Genomic DNA, 24,381 nt, shown 5'->3' with positions numbered 1-24,381 from the left:
ATTGGAGAGTTTCAGTTTACATTAGGATTGGAGAGGATCCTGCACCCTGCACGACCTCCTCTTAAGTTTGTCTCATTGGTGCTTCCGCCGGTCGACATACCCGCGCAGCGATTGGAAGAAGCAATGCGGTGCCCGTGCGCGGGGCCCACGATGGCTCTTGCTCTTTCGACACGGACGTGGCGAGAGAGTCCACAATTTCTTGGCGCTTTCGCCTGTCACCATCTATCTTTCAGCTCCTTGTCAAAAGTTTTTTCCACACTACTCACAGACCTTTTTTTCTCTCTCTCTCTCCCTCCCTCCCTGCCACAAAAACGGAGCTCCTTAGGGCAGACATCTCAGTTTTTATACTCCAACCCAACACAAAGAAATGAATATTTTTATGTGGACGCTTGGTTTAACGTACGGACAATGGATCGTTCCCCTCATCCACCGTTGAGTCCACATTATTAATTTTTTAAGTCCACCTTGTATATTATTAACCAGAGGTTTCGAGTGTCGTCTCCGAGAATACCCTACACACACTCCCTTCTAAGACTGAGCTCCCGTTCACCGAGAATAAGAGCGTGAAATCCACCAATCAGTGGCCATCTCATGTTCTCCTGAAGCCATCACCAGCAGGTGACAGGAGAGACCTGATCGGGAAAAGAAAAGAGTAAGATTCGACATGCCCCCTCCACAACCGCCCCCTCCTCTCACATCAAGTTCCTGATCTGTAAATTCTCATAGGCCACCTTCCATCTCTGCTAGCTAAGAAGCTCTCTGGAGCTGTTGGGAGATCGCGCTCCCTTCGGATAGCCGCATCGCTACCTGCCGAAAGGAGATCCAGCAGTTGCAGGACCACCCTAATGGAACGAGGAGCGCGCATGCCCACGCCCACGCCCAATTGAATTACAACTTCGCCTGGTCTCTCTCTCTCCCTCTCTCTCTCTCTCTCTCTCTCTCGCATCCTCTATCTGCTCGTAAGAAATTGAATCCGTCAGTCAAAATATAAAAAAGTAAAAGAAATCTATCAGTATTAGAACACACATGCACAGATCGGTCGTATAATCATCATTCCACCATCATTATCAGCAACTACGATGCCAATTAATACATGCAGTAGGCAGTTAAAATTACACTACCCTAGTGCTCTACCTCATCTTGTCTTGTATACAGTTCCACCCCTTCAAGAAGCAGAGATCAACTTCTTGCCACCATGGCTATGATGCCCAATCCAGAGAGCCCTCCCCCCGATGGCCTCCCCACCACCCCCAGCACCCCACCAGCTGCCGCTGCTACCTCGTCATCTTCCTCGCCGTCCCGGTCGCTAAGCCGGTACGAGTCGCAGAAGCGACGGGACTGGAACACGTTCGGGCAGTACCTGAGGAATCACCGGCCGCCGCTGTCACTAGGGAGATGCAGCGGCGCACATGTGCTTGAGTTCCTTCGGTACCTGGACCAGTTCGGGAAGACAAAGGTTCATACTCCGTTGTGCCCCTTCTTTGGCCAACCGAACCCACCCTCGCCATGCCCATGTCCCCTCCGCCAAGCTTGGGGCTCGCTTGATGCGCTCATCGGCCGCCTCCGTGCTGCGTTCGAGGAGAACGGCGGCAAGCCTGAGGCCAATCCCTTCGGAGCACGAGCCGTCCGGCTATACCTCCGTGAGATCCGGGAGATGCAGGCGAAGGCACGGGGCGTGAGCTATGAGAAGAAGAAGCGCAAGAAGCCACCACAAGTCCCCCAACCACAGCCACGTCCGCCCCACACTCTCAGCCCCTCGCCGGCCACAGGTGCAGCCACCTGATCTGTCGGTAATTAAACACATATAATACATTCGATATGCCACTCTTATCAGTTAGGCACCTCCGTCTTCTTTATTACTCTTGCTTATGGCATGTATGTGGAGTACAATCTATATTTTCTAGGTAAGTGCGTAGTGCCTTCGAACCTTAAACTTCCCTCAAGTTTCTATTGTTGAACTATTCTATGTTGCTGTTCTTGCTTGCTTACTCTATTAGCTCATACTGTTAGTAGATGAGCATGAGTCGTAAGGATAGCTCATACATGGTTGCAGTGTTCGTACTCATGGTCAGTAATGCTAAAGGAGAGCTTGCACTGTGCTTTGAACTGATAGTTCATATGTACGTGAGATCTCAACTATGACAGCTTTTAGATTTGCTCATCATATCTATTTCGCTGCCTTCTGCTTGTTTCTTTTTGTGGTAGTAAAGTAGTCGTTGAATCTTGTAAGTCAGTGCAGGTAATCGGCTCATCCACATCGAACAAGCATATGATGATCAATTCAGTCCTTCGTTTAGGCTCGTTCTCAGCAAACTTTTCTTATAATTCCATTTCCTTTCTTTTCTTGAAACTTATTGATTTGGAGCTACTTCTCTGTTTTGGCTTCTAATTTTACTTCGTACACTGATCAAGATGACTCATCTTTCAAGGAATAATATGATAAGTGTCTCACATTTGTGTTGTTTGCTTACACTATATGAGGGGAGTACTTGTCACAAATTAGGCAAAATAAAATATTCTAAATGGAGGCATTAATTGCATTAGGATGTCATGGGATATATTCTCTCCACGCCATCACTTTTCTTGTAATATAGCAAGTGGGCTGTGACTGCTAAATATTACCATATATTTTAATGTAGAAGAATCTACACTGATAGTTAAGTTGAATATTCTATATGATTTACATAACAGGCATGACTTCCCTCTTGAAAGTTTAGATTTCAGAAAAGATTTGAAAGGCACGCCTCTTAATATTCTTAGGGATGTTATGTTCAAAATACCATGCATTCAAATAGTATAGATCTAGCCAAATATACTTTTGCTATTTGAGGTGCTAAAATATAAATCAAAACCCATTAACAGGTTATGAAATGTTGCTTACGATTATCACATTGTTTTGCTTAAAGATTGATGGTTTTGACACGCTTCATTCTACCCTTTCTTTCTTTTCCTAGCACTTTCCAGGTGTTTTGTGCATGTGATTCTCTGTAGATCTTTTTCTTCGTTTTATTAGAATTTGTGACCAAAATTTCTATTACGTGCAATCCTATATGTTAAAAGATGGTGCTCTATATTTTATCGAGTTTCTAATATGTTCTACAAATATTAGATACAAATGTCCGAATCTTATGGAGAATGGCATGATTGGTGGAATTTGAGTAATACTCATCAGGCATCAATCATTTGACTACACTGCATTGATTTATCTGATAGCACGTTTAAATGTAATCTTTTCTTCATGTTAATTATGAAATGTCATTTGATTAAATTGCTTTTGTTGATTTGAAAGCATACTTGATGTCATCCTTTCTTCACAATACGAAATCTGTTTTATCTTTTTGAGCATTAATGGCTTAAAATATTTGCATCAATTATATATGTCATAAATAGCAATGATACATAAGTTTTACACTCCACATGGGGAGTTGAATCATTAACAAAGAACTGTTATCTTCATGAAGTCTTCTGCATAATTATTTTAGATATCAAAGTTCTCCATGAGTTATTATGGATGTTTGGTTTTTAATATCTGATGTTGCATAAATCACTAGCAATGCTTCAATTGTAAACACTCAAATCGTCTTTTAATCCATTTGTTAACACCACAAGCAGATACTAAAATTTTCTTGGGTGTCAGAATTTGTTTTATCTGTATGATATTTTAATTACCCCCTATCACTATTGAAGAATAATTCAGAATGTTGAATATACAGTAGTAATCGGATGCAATATATAGAAATACAGTGATAATTTGTCTTTTGACTTCCTTTGATTATGGTATGCATCTTATCAAAAGCTCATGAATATCATATCTCATGGAAATTTACAATAATTGTTTATGAAAGACAAAAAAAAATTTCTATCCTTTCTTCTTCGGCTTGTTCTTTTTCTAAATACTTTGGCCAATTTCAACAAAATAGATCAAAAGCTTATATTTGTCTATTTTTCAAGTAGATGGTGAACATTTAGGTCTATTATTGCACACTATTAAGTTTCTTTCGCATGGCCCATTCAAATTATGTCTTTGTTTATCTATTGACATCCAATTTCTGAACATTCCACAATCCTGGATTTCTTAAACTCTAAATAAATAATTAAAATTTTATACCCCTGATAGATCAGTGTGAGCCACCTATTGATAGTATTTATGATTTGATCTACGTTTTGAGTGACACAGGATGCTTCGATCAGGAAAAGACAATTAAAGCAGGAAGAATCATGTTGGGCCGGAGGAAAACATGTTAGAAGGTTGGACGTCGGGCCGAAGGATCGGTCGACATATCGACAGAAGGCTTCAGGCCATGGATTCGGGCATCGGGCCAAGAAGAGCGGATATTGCGCCAAGGATATCAGAGTCGCGGAGTCAACTAGCTGATTGGGTAATAGGCTGCAAGAGAGGACGATGCGCCGAAGAATCGAATAAAGCGTCGATGGACCAATGACATGTCGGACAATATGATTCAAACTTAGTAATAATTGTCTAGATCGAAGTGCGTTTTTACATGTACAAGATTAACTATGATAGCAAGGCATAAAGAAAAATGAAGTCGTAGAGTCAAGAACGCGTTTTCGTTGGGAGTTCGAGAGTTCATCGGAAGTTAGAACGTTCATCGGAAGTTCTGTAGGAACTAGCTGAGAAGTCTCAGAGCTTGCTAGAGAAGCTCATTAGAACTCACCAAGAAGATCGTCATGAAGTCCAGGAGCTTGCCGGGAGTCCGTTGGAACATTGCCGAGAGATCATCAAAAGTTCGTCGGAAGAAACCAAGACCTAGGGACTTGTTTAGCTTAAGTATGCCTTAGATTTCGTAGTTAGCATGTAATTGGGATTGGATTTGAGCCAACCCAATTATGGGCCAGTTGGGTCCATGTAAGGACTGTATTGAGCCCAATGAGAGACTCAAACAGTGACCCAAGAGGTAGCATCGTCGTGGCACAGTCTTTGAGACTATGTCAGGCGATGGTACCACTAGTCTGGGCGGTGGTACCGCCCAGCGTAGTGTCAGTGTCAAACTAACACTGGCGGTGGTATCGCCTGGACCTAGGAAACCCGAGATGAGATGTTTTTAGGCTCCAAGTTTGAATCAACTTGAAGCTTATAAATATCCCTCTCATCCCTGGTTAAAAAGACACAAGTACAGAGTATTTAAAAGTTAGAAAATGCTATTGCAATCACTAGAGCGATCCCTTCCTATAGTCTAAGTTTAGAATTCTGTTTAGGAGGAGTGTGTGCTTATAAAGGTTGACTCCTAAACCTGTGAAAAGGAGAAGAGGGGTGTAAGAATGAGGTTGATCTTCGCTTATTAAAGGAAGATTGATAGTGGATGCCGGTGACCACGACAGAAGAGGAATCGACGAAGTGGATGTAGGTCACGACGACCGAACCACTTTAAAATCTAGTTTGTATTTTACTTTGAGCAATTTATCTTTATTGCACACCTCTTTAATAACTTATTGCTTTCAATACATTTATGAACGTGTTTCAAGTTAAGATATTTACGAAATAATTTTCATCAAAAATGGATTTAATTGCAATGAAGTTTTGAACTGACATAATTTTTACCGCTGCACTAATTCACCCTCCTCTTAGTGCCAACCCCTTTCCTAACAATTGGTATCAGAGCCTCATATTTCTTATTTGGTTTAACACCTAAGAGAAATGACTTTTTTCGGCTTTCAAGAGGGTCACTCTCTCATTCGTCCTCCCTTATTCAATAGGACGAACTACACTTATTGCAAAACTCGAATGAGAGTTTTCTTGCTTTCATTGAATCTTGATTTATAGCATATAGTCGAATCCAGTTTTCAAAAGTCTTCTCTTCTAATGAACCATTGGAATGATTTGGAGAAAAAGACTTTTTCTCTAAATGCAAAAGCTATGAATGTCTTATTTTGCACCATAGACAAAAAGGAATTTAATCGGGTTTCTACATGTGAAACAATATTCGATATATGACACACTCTTGAAATCACACACGAAGCCACAAGTAGTGTTAAGGATTCTAAAGTTAATTTTTTAATGCACGATTTTGAACGGTTTCATATGAAACCAAGCGAAACCATTAGAGACATGTATACCCGTTTTACAGATGTCGTCAATGGTTTAAAAGCTCTTGGTAAAAGTTTTTCGAATCTTGAACTTGTGAATAAAGTTTTGCGCTCACTTTCTAAAACTTGCGATTCAAAAGTAACCGCTATTCAAGAATCAAAAAACTTAAACTATTTCCCTCTTGAAGAACTAATAGGATCTTTGATGACCTATAAAATGACGTGCAATGCATGTAAAGAACTCAAGAACAACCTTCTAAATAATAGGAAGGATTTTGGATTTAGAATAATTGAAGACCACTCGAGCATAAGCTTAAGTGATGGTGAACTTGAACTCCGCATGAAATTTAAAAAATTCATGAAACAACAATCAAAAAATAAAAATAAACTTAAGAAGAACACAAAATGGGACGAAACAAGTGCATCCGAAGATGAGGAGCAAACCGATGAAGGCAAGGTGGCAAAATACGCCTTAACAGCTTTCGTCAACAAGGTAAACAACTCAAACAAAACTCCTTTAATTTATTTTGAAATTACATGATGTTTTTCATGAGTTAATTTTAATTTAGTTTTTTTTTAAAATTATTACTTTTCTTTAAAAATTACATGTTTAATAAATAAAAATGTAAAAAATTAGGAATCATGCTTATCTAGTAATTTTGAAAATAATCATGAAAATTGCATGTATTATGATAAAGGAACAAAATGTTAGACTTAAATCATACTAGATGTTTTAATGATAATGTGTATCTTAATGATTTCCGTATTACTTTTGATTGAAAACACTTTATGAAATCATGCTTGATGAAATAATGTAATGATGCATAATGAATTTATCTTTTGAAACTATGTATGATGAGTTGAAATAATAATGGTTTGAATTTATGAATCGAAATCCTTTATGTGTTCTCCTATAACTTTATTTGTTACAGGAAAATCTTTATTTATATTATTGATCTTGAATTCTTGGAATCAAAATTTGATAATTTCTTTATATAAATCAAGATCCCTCACTTTTATTATCGGATGACTTCTTGTATTATAAATGATTGAGTATCTTGTATGACATGATGATGTAATGAAAATATTAAATGTTTTGATACCATGATTGACGATTTTATGCATAGGATTTTAAAGTTATACATGATAATTTATGGTTTATTGATCTTGATGGTTTTTATGACGAAATTTATTTTTTGATCCTAAACGATTGATGCATGTTTTTATTTGGCATAAAAAGATAAAGACATACTTGTATGAAACCAATAACTTAAAATAAAATATCTCCATCTTATGGATTTTGATGAATCTATATGTATCATTTTTATAAATCTCTCAAAAATGACTTTGTCGATTTAACAAGTTGAATGATTTGAAGATAAATGATGATTTTTCTCTTGATTATAACTTATGATATTTTTTATATGAATCATCATCTTGATTTCTTGATATTTGATACACGAGATTTCTCTATTAATCAAGATCTTATTATTTGATCTCCTATATTTCTTTTTGATATTTATACAAAGAAGAGATTTGATGAAATAAATCATGTCTTGTGGCATGCATATAATGATGATTTTATATTTTGGAAATATACAATTTGGTATTATGCATGCTATACTTCAACTTATGATAATGATGCATGCAATGATGAAATATTCATGATTAAAAATTGTTTTGACATTCATAACTTGATTTTTTATTTTTGTTATTTATCCTTTGTCATGATTTGAAGATTGAAGTAAAAGGAAATGAATTGCACTATTGTATTGTTCTTCCCTTCTTTTTGACAATGACAAAGGGGGAGAAAGAATTGCTAGTGTGCACTTCTCAAAAGAAAAGAAATAACTTACTATCTTGAACATCACTAAGTTTGCTAGCTTGTATATTTCAAGAAGATGCAAAATTATGCTATCTTGCACATCGCAAAGAAAAGCAAATTTGTTAACTTGCATATCGTAAAATTTGCTAGCTTGTATGATGTAAAACTTGCTATAATTGCTAGTTTATAATCTAAAGAGAAACAAAGAGTTGCTATCTCAAAAGAGACAAAAGTGCTATCTTGCCTATCTCAAGAAGCAAAAATGCTAAACTTACATATCTAGCAAAATTTACAAACTTGCAAAATTCAAAATTTTTGCTAGCTTACATGATGATAAAACTTGATATTTATTATGCAACGATTTGAACTTATTTGTCTAAAACACTTGATAATTGAACTTCTCCTTTTTGTTGATGACAAAGGGGGAGAAGTATATTGATGTTATGCATGATTTTATCATGATATGTTGCTTAGATTTTTTAATCCAAGAGTTCTATCAATATGCCATATTGATAGGGGGAGTTAAGGTTAACTCCTGGTTATCATCATAAAAAAGGGGGAGATTATTGAATCTCATATTTTGATGATGAAACCAATTGATAGTGTTTATGATTTGATTTGCATTTTGAGTGACACAGGATGCTTCGATCAGGATGAGACAATTAAAGCAGGAAGAATCATGTTGGGCCAGAGGAAAACATGTCAGAAGATTGGACGTTAGGCCGGAGGATCAGTTGACGTATCGATAGAAGGCTTCGAGCCATGATTCGGGTATCAGGCCAAGAAGAGTAGATATTGCACTAAGGATATCAGAGTTACGAAGTCACCTGACCGATTGGGCAATAGGCCGCAAGAGAGGATGATGCGTCGAAGAATCGGACGAAGCGTCGATGGACCAATGACATGCCAAATAACATGATTTAAGCTTAGAAATAATTATCTAGATCGAAGTGTATTTTTACATGTGCAGGAATAACTATGATAGCAAGGCATAAAGCAAAATAAAGTCCTAGAGTCAAGAACGTGATTTCGTTGGAAGTTCGAGTTCGTCGGAATTCCAAATGTTCGTTAGAAGTTCTGCAGGAACTAGCCGAGAAGTCTAGAAGCTTGCTAGAGAAGCTCGTCAGAACTCTGCAAGAAGATCATCGTGAAGTCCAGGAGCTTGCTAAGAGTCTATTGGAATATTGCCGAGAGATCGTCGGAAATTCGCTAGAAGATCGCCGGAAGAAACCAAGACCTAGGGACTTGTTTAGCTTAAGTATGCCTTAGATTTTGTAGTTAGCACGTAATTATGATTAGATTTGGGCCAACCCAATTATGGGCTAGTTTGGCCCATGTAAGAACTGTATTGGGCCTAATGAGAGGTTAGGCCCAAACAATGACCCAAAAGGCAGCACTGTCGTAGCACAGTCTTTGAGACTGTGCCAGGCTGTGGTACCGCCAGTTTGGGCTGTGGCACCACCCCTGGCAGGTTGCCAGGTGGTGGTACCGCCAGTCTGGGTGATAGTACCACCCAGTAGCAGGTTACTAGGCGGTGGTACCGCCCAACGCAGTGTCAGTGTCAGACCCGGACCTAGGAAACCCGAGATGAGTATTTAAAAGTGAGAAAACATTGTTGCAATCATTAGAGAAATCCCCTCGTATAGTCTAAGTTTAGAATTCTATTTAGGAGGAGTGTGTACTTGTAAAGATTGACTCCTAAACCCGCGAAAAGGAGAAGAGGGGTGTAAGAAGGAGGTTGATCTTCACCTATTAAAGGAAGATCGATAGTGGATGCCGATAACCTCGACGGAAGAGGAATCGGCGAAGTGGATGTAGGTCACGACGATTGAACCACTCTAAAATCTGGTTTGTATTTTACTTTGAGCAATTTATTTTTATTGCAAACCTCTTTAATAGTTTACTGCTTTCAATACATTTACGAACGTGTTTCAAGTTAAGATATTTACGAAACAGTTTTTGTTGGAAACGGATTTAATCACAACAAAGTTTTGAACCGACGTAATTTTTACTGCCGTACTATTTCTCCCCTCCTTTTAGTGTCAACCCCTTTCCTAACAAAAACAAAAATACGACACTTAACTGATAAGATGCAACGATACATGTGAAAGGTACTCAGAAAATACTTAATTATAAATATGAGTTACAATTTTTTTTTTCCAAACATACTGACAGCTATTTGATATTCAACATGCACCGACAGCATGAGGAATGAATTATATTCAACATGCTATTTGATATTTATAATGAAAAGTTCACATCCATACAATCTAGCATAGTTTTGCTTGTCGATGATTCTTTCTTTAGTTTGAAATTACTTATTACACATTGAACTTATTTGAAATATAGAGAAGGCATTGAGGTAAAACTATTTTCTGTTCCTTTCTTGGCTCTCATTTAGATTATATTCATTGTACGTAAGACATGAGAGTTTTTATTCTTCTTAGCTAGTTGCATGGAAAATCTTACAGAAATTTATTTCCCTAGAAATATATGTTTGTTTTGAAAAGAAAATTTTGCAGAAAATTTCTACATAGAAACAGGTTTAAAATTTCTAGGAAAAGTTAACCACTAAGTTTTCGACACATTTTTTGAAGAAAGCGAAGGGAGAACTTGAGAACCTTCTCCCTAGGACACATTTTTGAAAGAAAAAGAAAGAGAAATTATCTTGTCCCCTGCAATATATGCACATATAAAGGAAAGGGGAAGCAATTTCATTTTCTTTTCCAACAACTTAGACAACCTATATGTAATTTTTTATGAAAAATATTTCAAAAACTTTTCCTACCATCTTGTTGACAACCAAAAAGACCTTTGCTAAACAAGCATCGTTTGTGTTTTATCATTTCAAGAGTATGCAATGCATACATTCCTTCTTGGTCGGCCTGTGAATGAAAATTGCTTTCTTGAATTGTGTATGAATGTTAGGTTTTGCAAACATTAGTAAAAGTTGATTGAGCAAATAACCTTAGGTAAATTTAATTGTCAGATAAATTAACACTAGTTTCAAACTTCAATCTGGGTCATTATTTAATTACGTTGTTTTTAGCTTTATCCAAGAAATGGTGAGATGTATCTTATATCCATAAATGCAGACATTTGGTATGAAGAGCAAGAAATCCATCTTTTTGGGGAGCATATATACTTGAAATGGTGTTTCAGAGTCTTGGATATTTGATTTTAAGCTTCTACAGGTTATATAACTGGAAGCCACTAATTTCTAATCAATACGAAAAATAGAAAAACAAATATCTAAAACAATATTCTATAATTTCCTTTCTCCTGTGTTACTACTATTCTCTTCCCTATTTATGATGGTTTTCTTTCCTTTGTTGTGTTGTAGAGAGCTTTGAACTTGTATGTTTTTCTACTCAGTTCCAAAATTTGAAATCAACTGTATCTCCTGAATATATCATTTTTATGATCATTAGTGATACTTTCCCATCTATTGGAAGAATCTTGTAAAATTATTGGATCATTATTTTTTAGTTGAACCAACCATGATCTACATAATAACCATGTGACCAAACAGGATGGTCAAGTTCCTAGTTCAAGTATTTTACTTACTAGGACGTCTAGTTGTACTTTTTCACTTTGAAAATAAGCATAACATTTTGTACCACGACTCTGATACCAATTCCCAGAGAACCCTTTTAGCAAAAACCATATAGATGTGTTTGATTTCCTATTTCTTCATGGTTATGAAGGAGCAATTAGTTTTGTGATCTCCTCAAAGTATCCCAACATGGTTAAGGAAGCAAAGAGGTTGGTTAAAGATCGGAGTTGGTTCAGATATATTGGCTTAGGGTCTTGATTTTGTGCTGGTGCATGTCTAGTTCTTGTATGTCACTTTTGGAATGGTTAAGGTGGGAGGGGTGGTGGAGCAGTTTCTAAGAGATTCTCTAATGAAAAGAAGGAACAAATATTGGAGTCGTTTGACCTATTAGCTCAAACTTTTTTGTTTTATTTGTTGGCGTTCAATAACCATTTGGACTCTCCCATTTGTCTCCATTGAAAATTTGTAACCAAGGAATCTTAAGCAATGAACATATTTCTTTCTGTAAAGAAAATAAAACATAGATTGATCCATCACTATCGAAGTGAATGGAGACTAACTCAACTGGTTTTATATCTGTTTTTGAGTACTGCATGATTAATCCTTCATTTTTGAAGCAGGAAATTTAGAGACGAACACATGAATGGTGTCACTAACATTCTTGCGCTATTAATAGATTTAACATGAATATAAAATGATTGGTCGTTTGATTAAAGAACTCGTCAAACAAAGGGACTTACGTACACATTCAAAATGATCGATTACATAATCCATTATTTTAGTTCACGAGTGCAATCATTTATGAATGAAATTTAACCCAGTGCTACTAAAGTACAGTGCTGCTCCAGTTCAGTCTCTTCATGTAAATTCTCTGTCATACTTGAACATGAGTCGCATTGAAAAATGGAAGACTTTGTTCAACACTTCAATATTTTCCAATATCTACTACAGACAGAAAAAAAAAACTCTATTGACGGCAGTGAGCAAGCTTACAGCAGAATGTCAACCATCTCATCATTGTTGTTTAACTCTTTCATTTTGATATTTTCATCTGTTCGGCTGATCGATGTTGATTACTTACCATTGATGATCATGAAACATTACTGCTGTTGCATGCCTGCCAACGTTTAGACGATCTTGGAAAGAGTACTGAACCACTAGAACAAGCTTCAGGATCACCAACGCACTCTTTTATGTGAGACTTGGATTGCTAGAAATGGTACTAGGGTCAAAGATGTCGGAGGCCAGTGCAGAGTGATACCAGTGTTCACTTGTCGTACACGGATGAAGGTGGCGGTCGATGGAGCCTTCCTTTCACTGAATCGAGATATCCACTGAGGCCCTCCCACAGAACATGCCCACTCTTCTCTTCTTTTTAGGGAGCTAAATTTTATGGTGAAAGCGCCAAGAAGCACTTGCGCAACGCATTAGGCAGCAGCTCTGAAAGAATCTCTTTGTGAGCGTACTACCTACTCATCTCAGGCTAAACAGTTGACGATATATCATCACAGCAGAATCCCTTCCACACTCCCAATAAATCTCGCTCTCTCTCGCCCTCTCGCTTTACCCTAAGCATTACTAGTGAAAATGGTAAAACCATTGCCCGTCCTTTCTTCTTTCCCCTCTCTCTCTCTCTCTCTCTCTCTCTTTTCAAAGAACACTCGTCAACTCAATTAAATTTAGTTGCTTTACTAATTGAAGTACAAGTATTGTCATATTCATTCGTCTAAAAGCTTAAGCCAGTAAACGATATGCACTTTTAAAAGCGACTAGTATACATCACATTTAATCTAATACAAATATTAAATTTTTTTATCAAGGTCATCGTACATAAAGGCTTAAAAGTATAAGTCAGAGACGATCACAATTTATTTTTTTAATATGGGACAACAAAGGGGCTGGAATGAAATTTACTAAAATATGCTACAGTATATATATATACACATACATATGTATATATATATATATATACACATACATATGTATATATATATATATATACATATGTATATATGTATGTATGTATGTATGTATATATATATGTATATATATATATTTATATATGTATATATATATATATTTATATATATATATACATGTATAAATATATATATACATATACATATATATATATACACATGTATATATATATATATATTATATATGTATATCCATGTATAAATATATATATACATATATACATATACATATACATATATTATATATGTATATACATGTATAAATATATATACATATATACATATACATATACATATATACATACACATGTATATATATATATACATGTATATGTATATGTATATGTATATACATATACATATACATATACATATACATATATATGTATATATATATATACATATACATATATATGCATGTATATATATATACATATACATATACATATATATACATGTATATATATATATATATATATATATATATATATATATATATATATATATATATATACATATTATATATATATATACATGTATGTATATGTATATGTATATGTATATGTACATATACATATATATACATATACATATCCATATGTATATGTACATATATATATATATACATATACATATCCATATGTATATGTATATATATACACATACACATACACATACACAGACATATACATATACATATACATATGTATATATATACACATGTACATACATATACATATATATATATATATATATACAGACATATATACATACATATACATATACATATGTATATGTATATATATATATACACACACACATATGTATATGTATATGTATACACACACACACATATGTATATGTATATGTATATACACACGCACTGTATATGTATATGTATAAACACACACATATGTATATGTATATGTATATGTACACACACACATATGTATACATATACACACACACATATGTATATGTATACGTACACACACACATATGTATATGTATATGTATATATATATATATATACACACTGTATATGTATATGCACACACATATATATATATATATATATATATATATATATATATATATATATATATATATATGGCGTAGGAACATTTCAGAGGCATAGGGAACATTTCGGAACATATTAATAGCGTAGGAAATATTTCAAAGCATATCAACGTCATATGAACCATTTCAGAGTATATCAAAGAAGGAATATGAAACAGAAGCTGAAACGTCGTATTTGATATTGCATTCGTATCTTTCTTATCCAAAGCGCATACATAAATACATAACCAAAGCTCTGGATATCATATCAAGCATACAAAAGGTGTAATGGGATCACAGACAGAATGTGATTCATCTATTTCTAAATGACCACCAGACAGAAGTCTCCCACGTCTGGGAGCTCCATCCACCCACGTCTAAGTGAAGTCATAGGGGGTCGGCAGAGCATTGCAAGCTCTATGCATAACTCCCTTTACCATTTTTGGCAAAGGATCATAGTATCCTATAAATACCAAAGTACAAAAGGATAGTATGAACAATAAATAGCACATATCGGATGCACACGCGGAACAACAAAACGTACATGTGCCTTTACGAGTCAATACGATGCAAGCATAATCTTTCACAAATGTATTTAGATTTGAAAGGAAATGAAAGTAAGAGCATTCAAGAATTCCAAGCAATCACATATAACTCAATTCAAATAAGAAGGTTTGATGAATTCAATATCCAAAGGAATGAAACTAGAATAGGCATATATCAAAAGCAAATGTGGAACAATGAGATATATATGTGCCTATATGAGTCAATACGATATAGCATAAACGTTACACAATAGTTTTCAAGAATGTAAATAATTTTAATGACAAGAGCATACGATTCAAAGCAGTAATATAAAGCTTAATTGAACAAGAAAGCTAAATGAAATCAATTTCCAAAGGAATGAAACCAAGATATGTGAAATCGACCAAAGCTCGATTTCTTGTAGAATTGGAGAGGTACATTGAACAAATGATTCAAACTATCAATCGTGCTACAATATACTCAAGAAAACTACTGTGAAAGATATTTCAATCTATTTTCAAATAAAATAAGTTTCGTATGAATCGAAGTTTCCAACAAAGAGTTACAATAGATTTAGTAACCCAAGATCAAAGAACAAATCTTAATTTTACAAGATTCACAAGGTCGGTTTCAATAGAAAACTGGGCTGGCATGTGGACTCTAAATCTTTCAATCTAGGTATCAAATGAAAGATCTACGAGTCTAGTTTAAAATGAAATAAGTTTGGAATAAATCAAAGTTTCCAACAAGGACTTATAGGCAGTTCAGTAACAAAAGGTCAGAAATTATGATCCCTATTTTACAAAATTCATAGGCTCATTTGAAACAGAATTTTGGATAGGCAAACTTACTCCGAATTCTTAAAATAAGCTATTGAAAGAAAGGTTTATGAGTCTATATTCATATCAAATAAGTTTTGTCTAAATCAGAGGTCAATGCATAAAGTTATAATCATAACAAGGTAGAAAGGTCAGAATCTCGAAAGTTTCACATATTCAAATCGTTACGTCTAAACAAGAGATATATCAAATGCAAGGCTAGAACAATTCAAAGTTTCTCATATTCAAAGCAAATGTAGAGATAAAATTACAGTAAAGAAAGATCAGGACCACTTGCAATACGAAAGATTAGAAAGCTTACAATAGGAAGGATCGAAACACTTGCAATAGGAAGGATCAGAACACTCAAAGGAGAAAAGATCGGGACACTTGCTTTTTGAAGATTTTGATACGAAGATCCAAAGAAGGTGTACGCCCAAATCCTTCTTCTATTTTTCTCTGTCTCCTTTCTTTGTTTTCATTTTTTGTATCAATCTTCTTTCTTCCTCCACAACTGCAGCTCGTACAGAACATATTCACCTGCTCTCCCTTACTCTCGTTCCTTCTTTTTTTTTTCTTTCCCAAATGCAGCTGCCGCAACCACCGCCGCTACCGCTACCACAGTCGCAACCCCTTCCACCGCACTACCTTCTTCCTCCTCTTCTTTCGCAGACACAGCTACTGCAAATGCAGCCGCCGTTGCCGCAGCCGCAACCATGGCCGCAGCCCCTTTTTTTTTTCCTTTCCTTTCTTTCTCTTTCCCAAAAGCAACTACTGCAGCCACCACCACTGTCGCAGCTACCGCAGTCACCGCCGATGCCATAGCTGCTACCGCAACTGCAGCCACAGCCACCTTCCCCTCTTCCTCTTCTTCCCTCTCGTTCTTCTCTTCCAGCTACAGCTGCCACTGCTGCAGCCGCAGCCTCTTCTTCCTCCCCTGCTCTTCTTCTTCTCTTCTTCTCCTCTCCTTTCCTTCTCCTCCCCGGCGACACACACACCCTCTCCTCTGTTTCCTCCTGCAGGAAACAGAGGTGTCACAAACTCTTCTCCCGCTTCTCCTTCTTCTCTTCCTCTTCTTCTTCTTCTCCTTCTCTTCTTCCCTTCTCCCTGACGCCCCCACACCTCCTCACTGCAGCCCTTGCCGCAGCCACCCTCCTCTCTCTTCTTCTTCTTCTTCTCTTCTACTCCTCTTCTTCCTTTCTCCTCCCCAACGCTCCACAGCTCCTCGCTGCAGCCCTTGCAGTAGCCACTCTCCTCTTTTCTTCTTCTTCTTTCTCTTCTCTTCTTCTCCCCGAAGCCCCACACATTCACTCCTCTGTTGTGCTGCAGCCCTAGCTGCTGCAGCTACCTCTCTCTCCTCTCCCTCTTCCCTCTCTTCTTATTCTTCTCTTCTTCCTCCTCTCTTCTTTTCCCTCTTCTTCTTCTTTTCTTCTCTTCTCCCTCTACTTTTCTTCTTCTCCCCATGTCCCACAGCTCCTCTCTGGAAATAGAGAGCGTGGGGGGCAGTTGGATAAAACCGAAATTTTTGTTTTTTTTTTGTTTTTGTTTTTGTTTTTTTTTTTTTTTCATTTTTGCAACTTTAACAGTTTAGTTCTTGAAATATATATATATATATATATATATATACATATAAATATATATATATATATACATATAAATATATAAATATATATATACATATACATATATATATGTATATATACATATGTATGTATGTACATATGTATATATACATATATATACATATGTATGTATATATATGTATATGTATATACATATGTATGTATATACATACATATGTATATACATATACATATATATACATACATATGTATGTATATATATGTATATGTATATACATATATATGTATATACATATATATATATACATACATATATATGTATATACATATATGTATGTATATACATATACATATATATACATACATATGTGTATATATATATATACATATGTATATACATATACATATATATACATACATATGTATGTATATATATGTATATGTATATACATATATATGTATATACATACATATATATACATACATATGTATGTATATACATATACATATATATACATACATATGTATATATATATATATACATATGTATATATATATATATACATATGTATATATATATAAAGTGAAATTTACTTAAATATAGAATTCATTTTGTTTCAATTTTAAAATAACTAACCGTCAATATGTTTACAAGTATATATATACATATATACTAATAGTCTATAGTGATTAAGTTGTGTTGACAAGTTAAGTTTGGGGATCATATAAGTCTAATAGTCTATAGTGACTCCGAGTTGATAGTCAATTAGGTTAATGGTTTGTATAAGGTCTTATACGTTGCATAGGTAAAATAGATGATAGTTAATATGTTGAATCTTAGATTTTTGACGATGAAATCAATTGATAAAGTTATGATCTAATCTATGCTTTGAGATAAGTAAAATAGAACTAACTTTGATAAAAAAAAGTAAATCGATTAAAGCATAATGAATCAAATATTGGGTTGGAATGAACATGTTAGAAGATTGGACATTAGGTTGGAGGATCGATTGATATGCCGGTAAAAAAACTTTGTGCTATAAGTTCAGGTATTGGGCCGAAGGATCGGACATTGCGCTAAGGAGATCGAAAATTACGGGAGGTTAACATGCCGATTGGGCAATACGCCGAAGGAGAGGACGATGAGTCGAAGGATCAGACGAAACGTCGGATGAACCAATGACATGCCGAACAACATAGAATTCTAGTCTTGTAAACGATTGTGTCTTAATTGGTCATAATTGTGTTAGTTTTTGGTATAACTATGCTAACTTAATTATGGCTCTATTGGGTTAGAGTTGAGACTGTTTTGAGCCAAGTGAAAGGTCCTCTGGATGACTCAATGTAAGGTGGAACCACCTATGAGCTAGAAAATTCAAGAGTATACTTTTCTAAGCTATTAGGCTGTAGTACTATTAGGTTGGGTGGTGGTACCATTTAGATATAGTCTCTCATACTATGTCACACGGTGATATAATCTAATATTAGTGTTGTAGGCGATGGTACTGCTTAGCTTAACAGTATATACGAAAATTATATATGGAGAAACAAACGTTGAAATCAGCAAGTACATATACTTTTTCCTTTGTTATTTTGTGCTGGTTTGTACGTGTACAGACCTCGGTGCGTTGTACAGGTCAGTTGCCACGCAACCATGCACCTCTGCCTTATCGTGGCGCAGAACTAGTTCCATCCGATCTCCTGTAGCTGAATACAGTGAACCGCGATATATGCTTTTTGATACAGGGGGCCTGCCATCCTCGATTGACAGCGGCTGGCCACGCGGCTCCCTACTGTGATATGAGGCACCACGAGGTCGAGCGGCAGCGCATCGGTGCCATGCAGGGCGAAGGGTGGCCGAGGTGCCTCAGGTGCGTCCAAACCCCTATGGTGCCTTTTTGTCCTATAAATACCGTCCCTCTGTGTTACCCCCCACCCCCACCCCCACCCACGCGTTAGTCGTAGTACGCACAAGAAAAGCCATGGCGGCCTCCTCTTTAGCTGCTTTGTTCTCCATCTCCCTTTTGCTTCTGCTCCTGTGTCATGGCTCTCTCGGCTTCGGTCAGGGAGGGTGGGGAAGCGCGCACCGGCTCGGAGCTCAGCAAGGCGAGTGCCAGATCGAGCGGCTGAACGCTCTCAGCCCCACCCTGAGTGTCCAGTCGGAGGCCGGCGTCACGGAGTACTTTGACGAGAACAACGAGCAGTTCAAGTGCGCCGGAGTAAACGCTTTTCGCCGTACTCTTCAGCCGAGAGGCCTCCTCCTCCCCTCTTTCTCCAACGCCCCTCGCCTCGTTTACATCATCCAAGGCTCGTGTCTTGATCACTTTATGCACTCTATCTATCCCTTACATGGTTGACTTTATGGTGCATGCACGTGCATACACATGCAGGCAGGGGTATCGCTGGAATAGTGATCCCTGGTTGCCCAGAGACGTTCCAATCTTTCCAGGAAGAACGTTTCCAGGAAGGGCAACAAGCCCAGAGTTCCCGAGACGAGCATCAGAGAATCCTCCACTTCCGGGAGGGAGACGTCATCGCGTTGCCCGCTGGAGTCGCTCACTGGTGCTACAATAACGGTGACAGGCCAGTTATTGCCATCACCGTCGTCGACATCAGCAACAACGCAAACCAACTAGATCGGAACCACAGGGTCATATCAAATCCCGTATCGCACGTATTTTTCTATTGGAATACTGCCATGTGATCTGACGCTCTCTCTCTCTCTCTCCCTCCCTCTCGGTATCCATAGGAATTCCTACTTGCTGGAAAACAGAGGAGCGGCCGAGAAACATCCGGAGGCAAATGGCAGGAGACGTCGGGTAATAACGTCCTTAGCGGGTTCGACGTCGAGTTGCTTGCCCAGGCCACGGGTCTGAGCGGGGATACAGCGAGGAAGATCCAGGGCAAGGATGACGAGAGGGGTGAGATGGTCCGAGTTGAGAAGGGTCTCGAGGTGCTGAGGCCGTCGAGCAGAGAGCAGAGGGAGAGCGAGAGAGAGAGAGGTGAGAGAGAGGAGGGTGAACGGGAGAGAAGCCTTCCCAACGGCCTGGACGAGACCTACTGCGCCATGAGAATCATGGAGAACATCGCTGATCCCGCACGTGCTGATGTGTACACCCCGCGCGGCGGAAGCATTACGACTCTCAACAGCCTGAAGCTCAATATTCTCAGAGAGATCCAGTTGAGTGCCGAAAGAGTCGTCCTCTACAGGGTACGCATATGAGAGAGAGCAGTTAGACCGAACTCCTACAAGAGCTCTTTTTAACTCTTGCTTTGGTTGTAGAATGCCATCTTAGCGCCCTACTGGAACATCAACGCACACAGCATAATGTATGTCACTGGTGGACGCGGCCGGGTCCAGATCGTCAGCGACCAGGGACGAACAGTCTTCGACGGCGAGGTCCGGCAAGACCAGCTGCTGATCGTGCCCCAGAACTACGCGGTGATTAAGCAGGCACAGGGCGAAGGCTTCCAGTGGACATCCTTCAAGACCAACGGCAACGCCATGGTGAGCCAGATCGTGGGGAAGGCATCGGTCCTCCGGGGAATGCCGGAGGAGGTGCTTATGAACTCTTACCGGATCTCTATCCAGGAAGCGAGGCGGCTCAAGTTCAACAGGGGGAATCAGATGGCAATTTTCTCGCCGAGGTCCGCGAGAAGAGGACATTATGATGTGTGAAACGGCAAGGGGTAACTGAGTTAGCTATATATATATATATATATATATATATATATAGAGAGAGAGAGAGAGAGAGAGAGAGAGAGAGAGAGAGAGAGAGAGAGAGAGACTTCGCGAGCTTAGACGAAGTCTGGAGTTTAACATAAATAAAGCTCTAACGTCCAGTGAGGAGTCAATCTCGTGTAGCACGCCTTATGTACGATGTAACAATAATATGCATAATTCTCCTAATGGACGACTCGCAATTGCAGTACAGGTTTATTATAGTGTGAAGGTCTTGTCGCAATCCGATGCTCCTCGATTGCGAAGATTGTGTTATATTCATTATCATCTCCGGTTAAGTATTTAAGTACTACATTCCCTATTTTCAGAGTTATAATCCGTTTTGGAAGATTAAAGTATAATTTTATTTAATAAAAAAATATCAGAGTATTTTTGTAAAATTAAAATTAAAATTATTATTGAAAAGAATATAAGATAAGAAAAATTATTGAAGAAAAACTTGAATACATTAACATATTTCTCTCATATTTATACGAGGGAAGATTTTTCTCAATAGAGGATTTTCCTCGATATAGTAGATAGATTTCTTCATATAGTTGGAGAAATTTTATCTACTATTATGCCCCCTAAGATGATACTCCTATCAAGGATATCAATTTTGGATTGATGCAAAGCAAACAGTTTACGAGCCAAAGGCTTCGTGGGTAGGGCAAGAGCAGATCGTTGCTGCTGCTGTTGTTATTGCGACAACTATGATGGCAACGGCGACGACGGCGGTGACGGCTACAGTAGAAGATAAAGCTGCAGCAATAGAGAAAGCTATAGCAATGCTGTAGTAGAGGAAGAAAGCCACAACAGAGGAGGAAGTTGCAGCGATGTTGTAGTGATGCTACAGTAGAGGAGAAAGCTGCAACGATATTGTAGTGATGCTACAGTAGAGGAGGACTGCAGTAGAGGTGCTGTAGAGGAGAAAGCTACAGTAAAGGAGGTAGCTGCAACGATGCTACAATAGAAGAGAAAGCTGCAGTCGGTGAAGAAGAAGGTCTCATGGAGGAGAAGAGGGAAGGAGCGGGCAGGGGTTGGAGAGGGATCCACTACCGAGGGCGAGTAGCCGGCCGAACCAAAACAGGCCCTCATTGTTGTGGCTGTTGAATCTCGGATTTTGATGATAAAGTCAATTGTCATTTGTTTATCTAATATATATATTGAAAAAAGTGTGCAGGATTAACTACGATGGCAGTAAGACATGCAGCAGGTGTTATGTCAGAGTCAAGATCAAGATCACGTTGGGAGTCCGAGAGTTCATCGGAAGTCCGGACGTTCATTAGAAGTTCTGCGGGAACTAGTCGAGAAGTCCAGGTGCTTGCCATAGAAGCTTGTCGGAACTCACCAAGAAGATCGTCGCAAAGTCTAGGAGCTTGCTAGGAGTCCGCTAGAGCATCCCCGAGGGTTCGTCGGATGTTCGTTGGAAGTTCGCCGGAAGAAGCGATTGACGCACCGGAACATGAATTACAGTAATGATATCTTAATTGTCTTAGTTAGTGTGTAGATTAAGTTAGGATTGAGAGGTGATCCCACTAACTTAATCAGGAGCCAACTGGGCCCTTAACAGACCCAAATTGAGCCGAATGGAATAGCCCATTCGAATCCAGAATTCTTGGCCGACGGTGGCACTGTCCAGGAGACTCTATCTCCCAAGAATTCTGGGCGGTAGTACCACCCCTATCAGGTGGTGGTATCGCCTGAGCTCAGTCTTCGAGCGTTATCAGGTGGTAGTACTGCCTAGACTGAGCGGTGGTACTGCTCAGTGATAGATGACAGGCGGTAGTACAGCCCAGTAATGGCGGTGGTACCACCAGGATCCCGAAAATCCGGGAATGGGCACTTTTGAGCTCCAATTTCAAACTGATTGGGGCCTATATAAACCCCACCCTTTCCTACATGAAAGGGCACCGAAAGCTTGCTTTAATTCTGAATATTTGAGAGCTTAAAAGTGTTATAAAAGCTAGAGTTCTTCTCCCTCTTTCTTTCTAAGTGTTGTTCATTCAAGAGAGAAGTGAAAACTTATAAGGGTTGTCTCCTACGCCCGTCAAAAGGAGAAAAGCTGTAAAAGGGTGGTTGGCCTTCGCCTATTGAAGGAAGGCCTCTAGTGGACGTCGGTGACCACATCGGAGGAGGAAGCCAAAAGTGGATATAGGTCAAGATTGACCGAACCACTCTAAATCTCGGTTTGCATTTACTTTCTGCTATTTATCTTAACTGCAAACTACCTCCATTGCTTTACATCAACTACACTTTCGTATGCTTTCAATTTAAAGATATTTTCGAAACGGTTTTCGACGAAATTATATTTTAATTGACGAAAATTTTTCGCTGTACTAATTCACCCCCCCTCTTAGTATGCTCTTGATCCTAACAATTGGTATCAAAGCAAGGTTCACTCTTAGTTGGATTAAAACCCAAGAGAGATGGCATTTGCCGGGAACCAAGAGGGTCACTCTATTACACGTCTGCCCATGTTCAATGGGACAGATTACATCTATTGGAAGACTCGAATGAGGATATTCCTTATTTCCATGGATTTTGAGCTTTGGAATATTGTAGAAAATAAAATTTTAAAGTCTTCTATCGATTGGATTGAATTGGAGAAGAAGACTTTCACTCTAAATGCAAAGGCTATGAATGCCTTATTTTGTGCACTAGATAAAAACGAGTTCAATCGTGTTTTGATTTATAAAATTACATTTGATATTTGGCATACACTCGAAGTGACTCACGAAGGCACGAGTAGAGTGAAAGTGTCAAAAATCAATCTTTTAGTACATTCTTATGAACTTTTTCGAATGAAACCGAGTAAGACCATAGGAGACATGTACACCCGTTTTACGGATGTCATCAATGGTCTAAAAGAACTCGATAAAAGTTTTTCAGATTTCGAGCTCGTTAATAAAATTCTAAGATCCATTCCAAAGAGTTGGGACCCTAAAATCACGACCATTCAAGAGGCTAAAGATTTAAACAACTTCCCTCTTGAAGAATTAATAAGTTACTAATGACCTACGAAATGACTTACAAAGCCCATGAAGAGCATGAAGACACCCTTCCAAAGAACATGAAGGATATGACACTTAGAACTCAAGAAGACCACTTGAGAGAAAACTCAAGTGATAAGGACTTTGATGATGACTTGGCACTTTTAATAAGAAAATTTAAAAAATTCATTAAAAGAAACAAATTTAAAAATGACGCTAAAAATAAATTTGAACCAAAAAAGGACCAAGTAATTTACTACGAATGTAAGAAGCTGGG

The 24,381-nt window shown here is 37.8% G+C and overlaps 2 protein-coding genes across 3 annotated transcripts; both read left to right on the top strand.

Moving 5' to 3' along the window:
• Window positions 1–307: 307 nt before the first annotated feature.
• Window positions 308–1,976, top strand: LOC135674047 (protein LIGHT-DEPENDENT SHORT HYPOCOTYLS 4-like). 2 transcript variants are annotated; one of them, XM_065183461.1, is made up of 3 exons: window positions 308–652; window positions 748–903; window positions 1,156–1,976. In XM_065183461.1, exon 3 carries the CDS (start codon window positions 1,196–1,198, stop codon window positions 1,781–1,783), a length of 588 nt encoding a protein of 195 aa, XP_065039533.1. In that variant the 5' UTR covers window positions 308–652; window positions 748–903; window positions 1,156–1,195; the 3' UTR covers window positions 1,784–1,976. The 2 variants fall into 2 exon arrangements, with proteins under 2 accessions (XP_065039533.1, XP_065039532.1); XM_065183460.1 differs by having other exon boundaries at window positions 727–903.
• A 17,363-nt stretch (window positions 1,977–19,339) lies between these two features.
• On the top strand, window positions 19,340–21,324 carry LOC135675014 (cocosin 1-like). The gene is made up of 4 exons (XM_065185278.1): window positions 19,340–19,697; window positions 19,781–20,040; window positions 20,140–20,601; window positions 20,674–21,324. Exons 1-4 carry the CDS (start codon window positions 19,373–19,375, stop codon window positions 21,067–21,069), a joined length of 1,443 nt encoding a protein of 480 aa, XP_065041350.1. The 5' UTR covers window positions 19,340–19,372; the 3' UTR covers window positions 21,070–21,324.
• The last annotated feature ends 3,057 nt before the right edge of the window (window positions 21,325–24,381 follow it).

This window comes from Musa acuminata, chromosome BXJ1-5 (assembly GCF_036884655.1).
Source record: "Musa acuminata AAA Group cultivar baxijiao chromosome BXJ1-5, Cavendish_Baxijiao_AAA, whole genome shotgun sequence".
NCBI lineage: Eukaryota > Viridiplantae > Streptophyta > Magnoliopsida > Zingiberales > Musaceae > Musa > Musa acuminata.
Note: the sequence above shows the minus strand (reverse complement) of the source record. Positions and strands in the feature narration are given on the sequence as shown.

Excerpts from the sequence above, each read along its gene's own strand:
- LOC135674047 (XM_065183461.1), top strand. The coding sequence starts at position 1,196 with ATGGCTATGATGCCCAATCCAGAGAGCCCTCCCCCCGATGGCCTCCCC.
- LOC135675014 (XM_065185278.1), top strand. The coding sequence starts at position 19,373 with ATGGCGGCCTCCTCTTTAGCTGCTTTGTTCTCCATCTCCCTTTTGCTT. Across the intron at positions 19,698-19,780 it reads CCTCGTTTACATCATCCAAG|GCAGGGGTATCGCTGGAATA; the intron begins GCTCGTGTCTTG and ends ATACACATGCAG. Across the intron at positions 20,602-20,673 it reads AAAGAGTCGTCCTCTACAGG|AATGCCATCTTAGCGCCCTA; the intron begins GTACGCATATGA and ends CTTTGGTTGTAG.